At 39.7% G+C, this 15,683-nt stretch overlaps 2 protein-coding genes across 2 annotated transcripts in view; one reads left to right on the forward strand and one right to left on the reverse strand.

Moving 5' to 3' along the window:
* LOC309701829 (butyrophilin subfamily 3 member A2-like) overlaps window positions 1-15,683 on the reverse strand; it is a 329,790-nt gene that overhangs the window by 178,004 nt on the left and 136,103 nt on the right. The window lies entirely within an intron of this gene.
* On the forward strand, window positions 1,378-6,288 carry LOC309698613 (low affinity immunoglobulin gamma Fc region receptor II-like; the record flags this gene model as incomplete). Its single annotated transcript, XM_082521176.1, has 5 exons — window positions 1,378-1,479; window positions 1,711-1,755; window positions 1,980-2,249; window positions 2,334-2,579; window positions 6,152-6,288. Exons 1-5 carry the CDS (start codon window positions 1,386-1,388, stop codon window positions 6,286-6,288), a joined length of 792 nt encoding a protein of 263 aa, XP_082377302.1. The 5' UTR covers window positions 1,378-1,385.

Consider the following 15,683-nt stretch of genomic DNA (forward strand, 5'->3'; position numbering starts at 1 on the left):
GATGAAACTTGAATATATAGAATGATCTTTTGAATATATAGAATGAAACTTGAATATATAGGATGAAACTTGAATATATAGGATGAAACTTGAATATATAGAATGATCTTTTGAATATATAGAATGAAGCTTGAATATATATATATATATATGTATGTATATATGTATACATATATATGTATATATATATGTATGTATATATATATAGATTTATATATGTATTTATATATATATATATTTATATATATATATTATATATATATATATATATATATATATATATATATATATATATATATATATATATATATATATGGGTTTTTTGGGGGGTTTTTTTAAGAACAGTTTGATCATAATATCTTTTTCGTGTATTACAAAATAACGCTAATGGATTGACCTACATTTTAATTACATTCAGAAAATGTAATTAAAATTACAATGTACTGTTAATTCCAGACCGTATAAGTTCATAATTACAAGGATGTGAAAATTGAAAAAATTAACCTTAATGCAACAGTAATTATTTTGTATAATGTCATGATACTGATGTAATACAATATTACTATAGTTCATTTTGCTATATCTGTCCTTAAAAACATGTTTTTAAAGTCCAAAAAAAAAAAAAAAAAAAAAAACAAACAAAAAAAAAAAAATAAAGTCCAACTATTCCATATGAGCATGTAAAATGTTAGCTAAGGGGCTTGTTTGCAATGAAACTAAATAAATTCAAAGGAAAAGTAGGATTATATAGCAAAACTAACAATTGCACCATTACAAATGCTTACAGACGATGGTGGAGTGCACTAGTGTGACAATGAAGAAAGGACGAGAAGCAACATTATCAGTTTCATTGTCACCAGTACATCTGCAGAAAGAAAACAATATTCTGAGATACATTTTAGATGTATTTAATATCAAATAAATATCAAATTCATGTCGTATAACTGATCACACCCAGCATACCTGCAGTACTGCTGCTTGTCTATTAAGAGGCTCTGTGGTTGGTTTGTAAACATACATGACCTCTGACTTATTTTCCACTGAAATATCTGTCTCTTCTATGAAGCATTGTATTGTTTTTCTTCTGCTTTTATTTTCAGTCTTAGAAAAACATGGAAGCCAGATTTGATTTGTAGGGCTCTCTACCGCTGTTTCCAGCTTGAGTTTAAAACTGGCATCTTTATTGGGATTTGCAAAAACTTGATCTCAACATGTGGGGGAACTGTTTGATTAAAGAAGGAAAGTATAAGAATGATTAACTCATCAGTGCTGTAATGCAAGAATAAAAAGGTGAACTTTAATTTGCTACAAACAGTATTGAAAGCAGCTGTAGGCTGTCTTTGTGTCAGGTGACCTACCACAACAGCAGCTCTGCTTCTCTGAAAATGATAGTTGTTTCAAATATGCCACACAGAAGGAGTCTATTACTCAGTCTGCAGCAAGACATCATGGAGGTCAGAGAGCTCTGCATCAGACTGTGTGAGTACTTATACATTATACATTAAAACTAAACTGTAGTTTAGTGTAAGAGTTTGATAAAGTTAACAATGTTGTTAAAATGTACTGATGATTCATGTAGAGGAACATTTTGGTGAGACCTAAGAGATGTGACAATAAATACAATTTTTCACTAAAAGACTCAACAAGTTTTAAAAGTATTAAAATTACACAATTTTTGTTGTTTTGTTTTATTCTTTTTTCTCTCATCAGTGATGACCGTCATCATCCTGCTGTGTGCACATGATTGGAAAGTTGGTGAATATCATAAGTTTGCTTTTTTATATAAACTTTATTTATCATTCTGTGTTCGGACCAGCCGACAGTTTCATTCAGTTCAAATTAGTTTAATTTACATAGCACCAAATTACATCATGTTTTCTTATGGCATTTGGATTGGACTTGTTATTATTATTGTTGAATGACAGCCAGCAGTTTGTTCACTCAACAATAAACTGAACCATTCTCTTTCTTCTTCTCAGATGCAGTTTCTCTTCGTATTGTTCCAAACAAATCCCAGTTTTTTGAATATGAGTCAGTTAGTTTTTACTGTGAGGAAAATTTTCATGGACATGTAGTATTTAATATCAGAGGGGAAGTAGAGTATTGCAGGAAAACTAGTGAGAAAACAACTGCAAAAACAACAGACTCAAAATGTACAATTAATCCTCTTTATGTAAGTGACAGTGGAGAATACTGGTGTGGGACAGCAGAAGGGAAGAGAAGCAACAAAATCAACATCACTGTCACTGGTATGCTTGAATGACGCCAGTAACATTTTGTCACAAACAAACACAAGTTTAACAATTTAAAAATTTAAGTCACTTGTCGTACAGCTGGTTTTGTGATCCTGGAGAGTCCTGCTGTTCCTGTGATGGAGGGAGAAGCTGTGACTTTGAGATGCAGAAACAAGTTAACTCTCTCAGACTTCATGGCTGATTTCTATAAATATGGAGTCCACATCAGGAACAACTCAACAGGAAGCATGACCATCCGCAAAGTTTCAAAATCGGATGAAGGACTTTATAAATGCAGCATTTTAGGAGTTGGAGAATCACCAGAGAGCTGGCTGCCTGTGACGGGTGAGACACTGAAGAAGTATTTTTTTGTTGTTGATGTTTATTTTGGTTTTCCTTTTTTTTTTTTTAATTTCAAAAGTAGTAGTTTTCATTTCAAGTGTATTGATGCATGCCACCAGTCATCCAGGTAGGTAAATCCCAAAAGGTTGATTCAGAGTCTACTGCTTTGTCCAATTAAACACAGCATTTCACTGCAAAACAATTTACTGTTAATGTACTGTGGCAGTACATATGGAGAAAAAAAGTATTTGCAGATATATTGTACAACTATTCTAAATTACATTTAAATGTTAAATAATAATTCCATTAATACTTCCTTTAATAATCAGTATTTGATTTACTTTATAATTTATATTTCAATATACTCATGATTACAACACTCTCTGGAATCAGAGCAAAAGTTTGTTTTGTATATAAATGCATTTGTTTAGTTGTTCATTAGTTGTGTATTTTAACATGGTAGTCTACGGGGATGGATTAACTTTTGAAGAACAGCTTGAGTGGACATTAAAGGTTCTGCAATTTCTGTCAATTTTTCAGCCAGTCACTTGGAGATTTACCTCATCTTACGGACTATGCTAACCATCATGTTGATGGCTCTACTGCTGCTGCTGGTGGGACTTGTTCACTGTGGAACAACTGGTGGGACATTTACAACAACTAACTTATATTCACCCACATGTAAATATAATTGTTATGAGACAGGACACAGTGCAGACAATGATGATGAGTAGTACAAATAGAAAAAGACATCTACGTACTTCATTAATTAATTAATTTGAGACTTTTATTTTGGTTGGTTAGGTTTCTAGAAGCAGATGTATCATGAGCTGTGATAGTTTCAAGAAATGAAAACCTATATATATCTATATATATCTCTATATATATAGATATATATCTTAGGGGTGCAACAATACTCGTATCAATATTGAACCGTTCGATGCAGTGCTTTCGGTTCGGTACGCATATGTATCAAACAATACAAAATTTTTAATTTGTTTTATCAACTTTCCTTCTGACGGCGCTGTCTGTGTTGAGCGCTCAGTGGATCTGCGCTCGACGGTGCAGCTTAGGCGGAGTAGTCGAACGCAGATTCACTGAGCGCAGGGCAAGCTAGCGAGACAGAAGTTAAGCTCTCGTTGCAACATGGCAAATTGAACCTCCCCCACCCTCATTCATATATATATATATATATATATATATATATATATATATATATATGTTCTTCCTCTACACCCCCCCCAAATTTTTTGCACATGTCGAGGAGCGTGTCAGGCTACATTTCACTGTGTGTTATACTTGTATAACTATGCATGTGACAAATAAAGAACCTTGAACCTTGATCCTTCAGATCTGGCGTTTACAACTATTTTGGTTTTCATGTGACGTATGACCCTGAAGGTAAGCGCCTCATGGACAAAAGTAAAACAGCATGTCTGATGTGCCACGCAATGCTCAATTACATTGGTGGCAACTAGTGCGTTAGCGCAGTTTGCTCGTTAACGTGTTGGCCATCCAGCCCCACGCACAGAGCGATCCGCAGTAGCTCGTTAACGGAGATTTGCCGTGTTGTGGCGTTAACATCATTTCAACGAGATTAACGCTGACAGCACTAGTGGGAACACAACGAATATGACTGCACATTTACTCCGACACCATCCTAGTGCAAAGACAAGTAAATGGTAAATGGCCTGTATTTATATAGCGCTTTACTAGTCCCTAAGGACCCCAAAGTGCTTTACATATCCAGTCATCCACCCATTCACACACTGGTGATGGCAAGCTACATTGTAGCCACAGCCACCCTGGAGTGCACTGACAGAGGCGAGGCTGCCAGACACTGGCGCCACCAGGCCCTCTGACCACCACCAGTAGGCAACGGGTGAAGTGTCTTGCCCAAGGACACAACGACCGAGACTGTCCAAGCCGGGGCTCGAACCGGCAACCTTCCGATTACAAGGCGAACTCCCAACTCTTGAGCCACGATTGCCCAGACAAAAACAACAAGCACGCATGCTGCAAACTTTACCCGAGTCATTTAGACAGCCGTTAGCACATGCTTTTCCTTATGGGGACCTGATATGTTTAATATGCTGCTGAGAATATAGCCCAGAAGAAGCGGATAGTATAGCTTTTATTTTGGAAAGAGCCATTTCTCTGTAATAAACTCTCTTTTCCAAAGATGAGTGATTTCTCGATCAGATAGATTTATTATTTTATCCCTTTGTTGTTTCAGCAACATTAAATTTAAAAACTGTACTTTTGAGTTAAAATATATACTTATAATTTTAATAAATGACAAATTAAAAAGACATGAACATTTATTTTGTATCGAAAAAATATCGAACCGTGACACCAAAGTATCGAACCGAACCGAACCGTGAATTTTGTGTATCGTTGCACCCCTTATATATATATATATATATATATATATATATATATATATATATATATATATATATATATATATTTCTGTTGTCTTTTAAATAATAAAGACAAAACAATTTGATTGATAGTTTTATATTTTTAATAACAAACTGTATGCCGCATTATATCTCACAGAGATCCTCACATGCTTTGTATCAAAAAAGTGATTAATGATAACAATACAATAAAATATGTAATAATAAGATATGTATAGATGTTTTGTATGGAAAAATAATTCATAATGGTGTGTTTTGATTTTAAGTGAAAAACCATTTTGACAGCAGTGGTGAGTATCTGTGTGTGAGTGTGCATGTGTGCTAACGCGTGTTATAAAATGCTTTTACCTATCTGGGGAAACAGGTGGGACAGGGGCAGGTACGCTCTCTCACGGCCAAAGTCCAGGCCATTTTGGATTTCCCAGTACCAACAACACGCCGTCAACATTTTCTGGGTGTGTGTGGCTACTACCGTGGGTTCTGCAAAAATTTTGCCACAGTGGTTACTCCCTTGACTGCATTGACAAGTCCGTCACACCTCTTTTTGTGGAACTCTGACTGTCAGGAAGCATTTGACTCAGCCAAAGCCCTGTTATGCAGTGCCCAGTGTTAGGTGCCCCTGATTTTACTCGCGCGTTCAAGTTAGAGGTGGATGCCAGTGCTTATGGTGCAGGTGCTGTACTTTTGCAGGAGGATGACCGGGGAATTGATCACCCAGTGTGATACTTCTCGAAAAAGTTCAATAAGCATCAGATGAATTATAGCACAATTGAGAAGGAGACTTTAGCGTTACTTTTGGCCCTCCAACATTTTGAAGTGTACGTCAGTTCCAGCCCTGTACCAACTGTTGTTTATACTGACCACAATCCCCTGGTCTTCCTTTCTCGCATGTGAAATAACAACCAGCGCCTCATGCGATGGTCCTTGTTGCTCCAGGATTTTAACATTGACATTCATCATCTCCGAGGGGCTGATAATATTGTGGCCGATGCACTATCCCGAGTAGAGACCTAGATTCAGCATCTCTTAAAGGATGGAGATGCTTGATTTTAGATGGGGGGGTGTTATGACCCAGGTCATTGTTGCCGTGTGGTGCTGTTACTCGCCACACCATACGGGGGTTTGTACTCTGTGATGTTTGTGTTATGTAAGTTTCCAGGTGGAGGCTGACCATTGGTGGAAGAGGGAATGAGGCCAGCTACAAATTGGGACCTGACTGGGCCGTCAGCCTCTCCTACTACTTCCTGTTTCCAGTGAGCTGCGCGTTTGGGGCCCTTCGTGGAGTGTGACAGAGCTGGGCTGCAGCAAAAGCAGTTTAGAGAGTCGTATCTGGACATGGTAGCTGTAGGGGTGGGAAGCCGTTTCTTTTACAACCTTTTTCTCCTGTTTCGGGTACGGAGACAGATTAGAGGTTTGTATTTTCTTTTGGGGTTGATTCACTATAGGTAAGTTAGTTCTGATTCATTTCCAGTGTGTTTTGTTTGTTGTTTTGGCCATGCCCACCCTGACGCTCACTACCTGTCAAGTTAATAAAACGACTAGTCATTGTAAAGCTGTGGCTGTGTGATTTACTTCTTTTTATTATTTTTCTTGTGTTGCACTCCAGCCCCCCAGGCCAGTGTGTAACATAATTACACACTGGCCTGGGGGGCTGTGTAATTAATTAAACTGATTTTTTTTGACAAAGCTTTTGTGACACCAGAAGGCAGTGAAGATGAGGGGGGCTGAAGGCAGCATGGACCGCTGGAAGACTTTAATTCATTTTATTTCCATTTGTTTAATCTGAAAAGGGAACATCACAAAGTGCACATCACTTGAGGTGGTGTGAGAGCAAGACTTTCCGATAGTGTCAGGTGCATTTTCACACATCAACCAGTCTGGACTGGTAAGACAGTTTGACCGTTTGTTTGAACCCTAGGATAAGACTCCTCCCCAAGCCATCATTACACCAAAAAAATAGAGGTGGTCCTACCCTTTAGAAAACGTATGAATAATAAACCAATTTCAATGAGGCAGGTTCTCACTTTGACCAGTGAGAGATCAGGGAAGGCCAGGTTTAACCTGATCTGTGTAACACAGCTGTTTGAGGGGTTATGCCCCCCCACCACCTCGACAGCTGTCCAACTCCCCCTCCACTCTTGAAGCCAGTGATCGGTGAGAGACCAGAACCCTCTCGTCTACCTGGATTTTAGCTAATGCCCAAGACTCTTGGCTGACAGTTGAGCTACCAAGCTGGGGCTCCTCCCTGAGGTGGTCCTACTCCTAACCATTACCAGTTAGATAGCCGGGGACAGTTTTGACACAGCCAATAAGGAACACAGCATAGTTTACAGCCTTCTGGTGAGGGGTTAGAGGTTTAGAATCAGGCAGAGGCTGAATTCGGAAGTCTTTGTCTGATAACCTTTCCACAATAACCACGTCGGATTCCGAGCTGATCAAAACAGACGCCAGTTTGCTGCTGTACTTATGTTACATCAAGGTACATCTAGCTACTCATCTTCTCATCTGTAGATCACTGGGTTTTATAGCACTTTTAATACGCTTTTAATACGCTTTCAAATGTATTTAGCCTTAAGTTTAAGAACAATTGTCGGGTCGCAAATTTTGAAGCCAATATGGTAACCTTATCCCATGAACGCTGTGGAGGTCCAGCTTTTCAGATCCAATTAAAATCAAATCACTCAAAAAGATTCTCTGGGAAAGAGTAGAATTCTTAGAGTGTCAATAGAGTGTAAATAAAGTCTGCAACACGGAAAAAGCTGTGGCCATACTATTTATTACTGCGCGCTGGAGAGCCAAAACACGTCAAACATCACAGTTCACAGTCATGCCAGCTCTGCACTTGGGGCGTCTCTCTCTCTCTGTATCTTTCAGTTACAACAGGTTTCTGTCCCACAGGCTGTGGCTGGGCAGAGAGCAACTCCCACTATCTTTTCCCAAGAAGCTCCTGGCGCTGGCCCTAAGTTTCATCCTTCTAAGCAAAAACAGTTAGCAGATAGCATAGTGAAAAATCATTACGCCTAGCTAAGCTGTTTTTTTTTGTTTTTGTTTTTTTTTACGAGGTCATACTGACACATACTTCATCTAGGCATGAAAAGGTTATCCAGAATCATACAGTGAAGTTCTAACCACCTAATTCTAAATATAAGGGTTAACTAGAATTTTCCCATTGCAAGAGTTTATTGAACATATTTACAACAAAAATAACAACAACAAGCAAAACAAACGAAAAGTGAAGCAACCCCTGGGTGTAGAGCCTTAAAGCACAAACAGAAAAGACACACAAAAGACAGACAGGAAAGAAGGAGCAGGCAAAAAGCTACCCAATGCATATCGGACTCATCTTATATAGGGACAGTGATTCCCCCCTCCTGCCGTTGGGTACCCTTTCATCCTTTGTTCTTTCTTTTCATCTTCCACTTATGATACCTACACCAGCGGTCCCCAACCCCCGGGCCTCGGACTGGTACCGGTCCGTGAGTCGTTTGCTACCGGGCCGCGAGAGTTGAGGCTCAGGTGTGAAATGTATGGTTTTCGGGGTTTTTATCGGTTTTCAGCGTTATTTTGTCATCGTTTTTGTTAACTCGGTTTTCCTGGGTCTTTTCACGTGTGTTATGAATAAATCTTCTTTTTTCCGGTACCGGTACTACTTTTATTTTGTTGTATTTATCCGCGACACCTTAAAGGCCGGTCCGTGAAAATATTGTCGGGCATAAACCGGTCCGTGGCGCAAAAAAGTTTGGGGACCGCTGCCCTCCACCATAACTTCTCGTAAACCAGTCTTTTATCCATCATTGCATTGGGTCCTTTTGTCAGTTTTATGGCCAAAGTGAGTCTGAAAGTCTGCAGGAAGGCAGCTAACAGTTAATCACTTCAAAAATTTTGTTGGGTGCGCAGGGCAGACATAAACTGCTATCTATGCTGAGTAAGGGTTTATTCTGCATGCTTCTGTTGTACAGCCATGTAAAGGGCTGCAGTCCAGTTAAACGCAGCTGCATGCAGAGAAAGGGTCCAATGCGCATACTTTAGCAGTGCCAAGCTGAATGAACCCTATTGTGGACTAGTCACAGTTGGCCATAGCACTATCAAAGGTTACATATCATTGCTAAATTTTCAAACAGTATTGATCAACATTCATACAAGTGGCACAACGTTTTCATTAATATAATGGTAGATATATATGATCTATATATATGGTTCATGAGATTTGAACATGCAGGTTAAATGCTTAACACAGTGACTCACCTAAATAAAACACTCCATTGTGAGTGGGCCTTGTATATATGAGTATATATGGTTACACAGAATTTATGTGAGTAAATATGATTACATGTCTAATGTATGTCATAATAAAATCTACAACACAATGTAACTGAAACATTGTAACTGATACATTTGATTTCATGTCTTTCGCTTGTATGGTGTACCATTTTGTTCATACGCTATTTTTAATGCATTAACAAAATTATAATATGGTAAAGCAGAGTTTAAAGCCCTCCTTTAGAAAATCAATTATGCAGATGTCACTTCATTACATTCTTTTGTCAATAGCTTTACAATTTTGAAACATTTAAATTAGTGTTTGAATTTAGGGTAATGGACAATCCCTCAGTCAATTGACTCATCCTTGTTTTCTTGCCAACAGTGAAATGGATTTGTTCTTGTGGTGGGGCGTAGTTTGCGGTGCCTGCACGGCATTCGCAATCACCCCCGCCGTGTTACAACACAGGGACTCAGGGGTTGTTGTGTGTCATGGTGTGATGCAAGTCAATAAAGATGGCTCAAAACTGTGACCTGTGGACTCGCCGTGCCTTATTTACGCCACAGTTCTTTATTTTAGGTTCTTTTTAAGCTTTCTGGGTTCAATTTAGCTATTAAACTTAGCTGGCTAGTCACAAGGAAATATGTCTTTCCCCTCTGTATACGCTTGTTATGGCCCTGGGCCTTGGAGAGAGTGAGACTGCCCTTTTGTGCTTATGCAAATCTAAGTGTTCCAGGACTCGTGGATGACTGGCTGCTGGGAGTCCTGTGCCAGCCTTCTTTTATGCAGATCACAGTGTGCCAGACCTCCACTCCATGGCCACTCCATGACCAATTGACTGGCTGATTGTCTGCACCTGGGAGTATAAAAGGCTGAAGATCCTTCACACTATGGGGAACTGTTGCTCTTAAGTGAACATGCAGTGTCCTCCTCGTCTGCTTTGCATCTGAAGCTTGTTTGTTAAACCTGTTCGCTGTGTTGCTCTTTGTTTAAACCTGATATACAGCTGAACTGAGTTTGATTAGAGTTTTGTGCCGCCAGCCTGCTTTAGTTAACCCTTAGCTTTTACGCTTGACTGTTTTTGTTTTTTTTATGTAATTCATTCATTCATTCATTCATTCATTCATTCATTCATTCATTCATTCATTTATTTGTTCATTTTCAGGCACAACAAATACCTATATTGAACATAAAATGCACAAAACAAAAAACAAAAATTGCCTGAAAAAGGAGTGGGACGAAGAAAACTTATTAAATCCCACCCCTATACTCACTCATCAACAAAAAAAAACAATAAACTTCCCGCAGCTACGCCCATCATTGCATACAGACCCATCAACAGCCCCGGGCACATACAAGCATCTAAACAGCAGCTCGCAAACAAAAATTAGAGCCTTCATAACTGAATACAGAATATTTAAATTATAAATTGCATTACCACAGGTAACAGGCAGTAATAATTACAAGTAACAAACACACATACATATACATACATACATATATATCTACACACACATGCACGTATATATACATACATACGCACACTCTTCTTTATTTATTTATTTATTTTTTTCCCTCTCTTGGAATCCATACCAGCAAAGGTAAGAGAACAGACATTACAGAGCACACTAAAAACCATCATTGAGTATACTGTGACCAGACCAACTGTTAGACCAACTAGAGAAATTTAAATCTATAAATATTTTTGCATTGTTTCAATTGTAAACTCAGACTGTTCCAGATTTTCACACCACATACAGACACACAAAAACCTTTACGGGTTGTTCGAGTTCTGGGTAATTTGAATTCTCCAAAGCCTCTCACATTATAAACCTTTTCTCGAATTTCAAATCTAGTTTGTAAATTTGCCGGTAAAAGTTTAGTAAAAGCTTTATACAAAATTATGGATGTATTGTAATTAACCAGATCCTGGAATTTAAGTAACTTTGCCTGAAGAAGAATTCGTGAGTATGATCTAGATAACCAGCCTTGTGAATAATACGCAGTGCTCGTTTTTGTACTGTGACTAATGGATTAGTTGTATTTTTATATGTATTTCCCCACACTTCCACACAATATGTAAGATATGGAAGAACCAGGGTACAGTACAGAGTACGAAGTGCATCTTTATCAAGGAATTGTTTCACTTTGTTCAAAACTGCGAGGCTTCTGGAAATTTTGGTTTTTATGTGTCTGACGTGGGGTTTCCATGAAATTTTATTATCAATTACGACTCCCAAAAATTTGTTTTCACTCACATTATCAATTGGTACACCTTCAATGATAATTGGTAATTCTATATTATATTTTAAATTACCAAAAAACATTGCTTTAGTTTTATTTATATTTAATGATAATTTATTTATGTCCATCCATTTTTGTTATTAATTTTAGCTCCCTGTTTACGGTCATTACAAGATCAGTATAATCATTGCTACTGAAAAATATTTTGGTGTCATCTGCGAACAGTATGAGTTTAAGTACTTGAGAAACATCAAAAATATCATTTATGTATACATTGAAAAGTTTTGGTCCTAACACTGACCCTTGGGGAACACCACATGTAATACCAAGTTTCTCTGAATGGTAATGCCCTATGCTAACATATTGTTCCCGACCCGTTAGGTAACTTTTTAACCAGTTACCAGCTTTCCCTTGAATACCATATCTTTCCAATTTATCCAATAAAATTGAGTGATTGATTGTGTCGAAGGCCTTTTTGAGATCAACAAAAATACCAACTGCATATTTATTTTTATCCAGTGTATCAGTAATTTCTTCTACTGCCTCAATTATCGGCATTGAAGTGGTTCTTTGCGTTCTGAAACCATACTGACCAACATTTATTATTTGATGTTTTTCAAGGAATTTTTCTAAACTTGAATTAAAAAGTTTTTCTAGAATTTTTGAGAATTGAGGCAGTAGAGAAATAGGCCTATAATTGGTAAAACTGTGTTTGTCATTACTTTTATATAGTGGTATTACTTTCGCAATTTTCATTTTAATAATTATATGCCCAGTGGTCTGTTGAATAGCCCTGTTGGTTTTCTGTTTAAAGTTTGAAATTAAAACCTTTTACTTTACTCAGTTTGTGTGGGGGGGCTTGTTTATGTTACTCCTCTCCTGATGCCTAGCAGAGGTGTCGTAACACGCTTTTCCAGAATTTTGTCTATATATTAAAGATGGCCATTCATCACCTTCACTTTCTACAACTCAAGTTCATAAAAACTACTGGTAATTAGTTCACCGTCATAGCCTTTGATCTTATACACAGGGGAATGCGATGTCGTCTACGCTGTGTTTGTAGTGTTTATCAATTTTTTTAACAAGTCAATCCATTCAATTTTTAAAAAACAGTAAACACACACAAAATCTATATCAAAATTTGACTTGAATTTGACTGAAAACTTGACACCCCCAGCGGGGCATGCAGCCTCCAGCTCCTCTCAGGGCTGGAAGCCAAAACATGGAGTGGACCCAAAAACAGATTCAAGCCGAGAAACAGAACTTTGAAGCGAAGAAGTGTGCTATTTACAACAAAGTGAGGGTACAAGATGATAAAAAAAGAAACTGTGAAATACAATGACCTTGAACTAAGAACAAACTGAGACAGGCTATGACCTATGAACTAAGAAGATGGCGTGTAGCACCATGTACAAGGGCGTAGGGGCTTTCAACTAGGTTGCCCTGGGACATGAGTGGTGGACCATGGGACTTGGTGAGGGGGTATAGTGGTACAAGAGAGGGTGGCGGAGAGGTGTTGAAACAGAGCGAAAACAGATTAAGGTTGGTTCTAGACTGAGTTAATCTAAACTGTAGGGTCTGAACAGTCTTACTTGGTTGCAGGTGGAGTCATGCGAGAGGGGATGAGACCTGGGTGAGTCCAGTGGCAGGCAGGGAGGCAGGCAGGTGAGACCGGAGAACACTGAAAGTCTTTACCAGCTGTTTGGAATACAATGGAGTCCAGCGTCCAGTTGAGCAAGGCTATTGCAAGTTTGTATCGGGAGTCAGGAAACAACTGGGAAGACAAGAACACAAAGGTGAGTACAAAGAATAATGAGCACTGCAAGAGACGTGAGGCCAAACACTAAAATGAGAACACACTAACATGACTAACATGAGCTCTTTTTGCTCTTGCTCTTGACGAAGGCGGTCGCATTTTTCTCCTCTCCTCCTCCTCCTCTCCCGTAGCTTCCCTGCTTAGCCTCTTATGTCCTTGTCTAGTCTCGTGTTTTTTGTATTACTTTTCCCTGGAACACTCTCTCACAGTCGTCAAAGGAGCTTGCATAGAAAAGCGTCTGGACTTCTTTAAGTTACTTGAAGACGTTTCACCTCTCATCCGAGAAGCTTCTTCAGTTCTAAGGTCAAATGGTGGAGAGTCCCGTGGGGAACACCCCATACCACATCAAGAACTCCACCGACTTCACCGACAAGGTCCAGAAACTTACCCTGGATCCAGATGAAACCATGGTGTCCTTTGATGTAGTCTCTCTCTTCACTTGCATACCCACCACGGAGGCCGTGGAGACTGTCAGAAAACGACTACAAGAAGACAGCTCCTTGGAGGACAGGACCAACTTCACACCCGATCAGATTTGCACCCTGTTAGACCTCTGCCTCACCACTACATATTTCAAATACAACGAAGGCTTTTACAGACAAAAACATGGCTGTGCCATGGGCTCCCCCGTGTCACCTATTGTAGCCAACCTTTACATGGAGGAAGTGGAAAGGAAGGCTCTTGGCTCTTTCAAAGGAAAAGTACCCAGCCACTGGTACAGATATGTGGACGACACCTGGGTCAAAATCAAGACACAAGAAGTGGAATCCTTCACTGCGCACATTAACGCTGTGGATAAAAACATCAAGTTCACCAGGGAAGACACAAAGGACAACTGTTTGCCTTTCCTGGACTGCGCTGTGCACATTGAAGAGAACGGCAACCTCAACATCGAAGTTTACCGGAAGCCCACACATACGGACCAGTACCTCCTCTTTGACTCCCATCACCCTCTGGAACACAAACTTGGAGTAATTAGGACCCTACACCACCGGGCAGAACATGTTCCCTCTAAGCCTGAAGGAAAAAAGAAGGAACACACACATGTAAAGGAAGCACTCAGAACGTGCAGCTATCCTAAATGGGCGTTCTTAAAGTCAGCAAAGAGGCACAGAAAAGAAGACCAGACACCAGCAAGGGAGGATAAGAAGGACAGACACAACAACATTGTCATCCCCTATGTAGCCGGTGTATCAGAAAAACTCAGGAGAGTTTTCTCCAAGCATGACATCCCGGTGCATTTCAGACCCAGCAACACGCTCAGACAAAAACTGGTTCACCCGAAAGATAAAACGCCAAAACACAGACTTAACAATGTGGTGTATGCTGTACAGTGCAGCGAGGAATGCCCAGACCTCTACATTGGAGAGACCAAACAGCCACTTCACAAGCGCATGGCACAACACAGAAGAGCCACCTCCACAGGACAAGACTCAGCAGTCCATCTGCATCTTAAGGATAAAGGACACTCTTTCGAGGATGCCAATGTTCACATTTTGGACAGAGAGGACAGATGGTTTGAAAGAGGAGTGAAAGAAGCCATCTATGTCCACTGTGAGCGACCATCTTTGAACAGAGGCGGGGGTTTACGACACCAACTCTCTGCCATCTATAATCCAGTTTTGAGATCCCTTCCCAGACGCCTTAATGCCCACTCACATCCTGGGCCATCTGATCTCAGGAATTCGCATGATAAGGTGGGGCCAGGTTTCACAATGAACACACCCGAAACTCTGGCTGATTGGGGCCCACACCCAGTTTCACACCTTGGCTCAGGCGATTAGAGGATCATCAGGGGGTCCTTTTGTCCCTCCGTGGGGGGTTACTCCCACTAGGTTTATATCTGGGACTCTCCACCATTTGACCTTAGAATTGAAGAAGCTTCTCTGATGAGAGGTGAAACGTCTTCAAGTAACTTAAAGAAGTCCAGACACTTTTCTATGCAAGCTCCTTTGACTACGATGACCTGGATGACTGAGAACCTTCACAGACATACTCTCTCACAGTCTGTTCTCTAAAACCTAAAAGAGAATTATGGATTTGATCAACTGGTCTCTGAATGCAATTGACACCTCTTCTCAACGAGAAGTCTGGCCTCGGGTGAGCCTGACTGCTGAAGATATCTACCTATTCGGAACCGTGATAACAGGGTTCTTGCTGATCGGAGCTGGCTTGGCCCTGGCTTATCGAAGAATTAAGGAAGCGGAACCAGCTGTTCAAACCCCCACAAGGCTGCCCGCTGGGATTGAAATGATGGGACGAGGCGTGAGTTTCTCAAAATGGGCTCATTGAGTGCAGCACGGAGAAGATCTTGGAGAACGCACGGCTGCCGTGAATACTTAGAACAAGACCTCTGAGTGAAA

This window comes from Aulonocara stuartgranti (assembly GCF_965226115.1).
Source record: "Aulonocara stuartgranti genome assembly, chromosome: 3".
NCBI classification, from domain to species: domain Eukaryota; kingdom Metazoa; phylum Chordata; class Actinopteri; order Cichliformes; family Cichlidae; genus Aulonocara; species Aulonocara stuartgranti.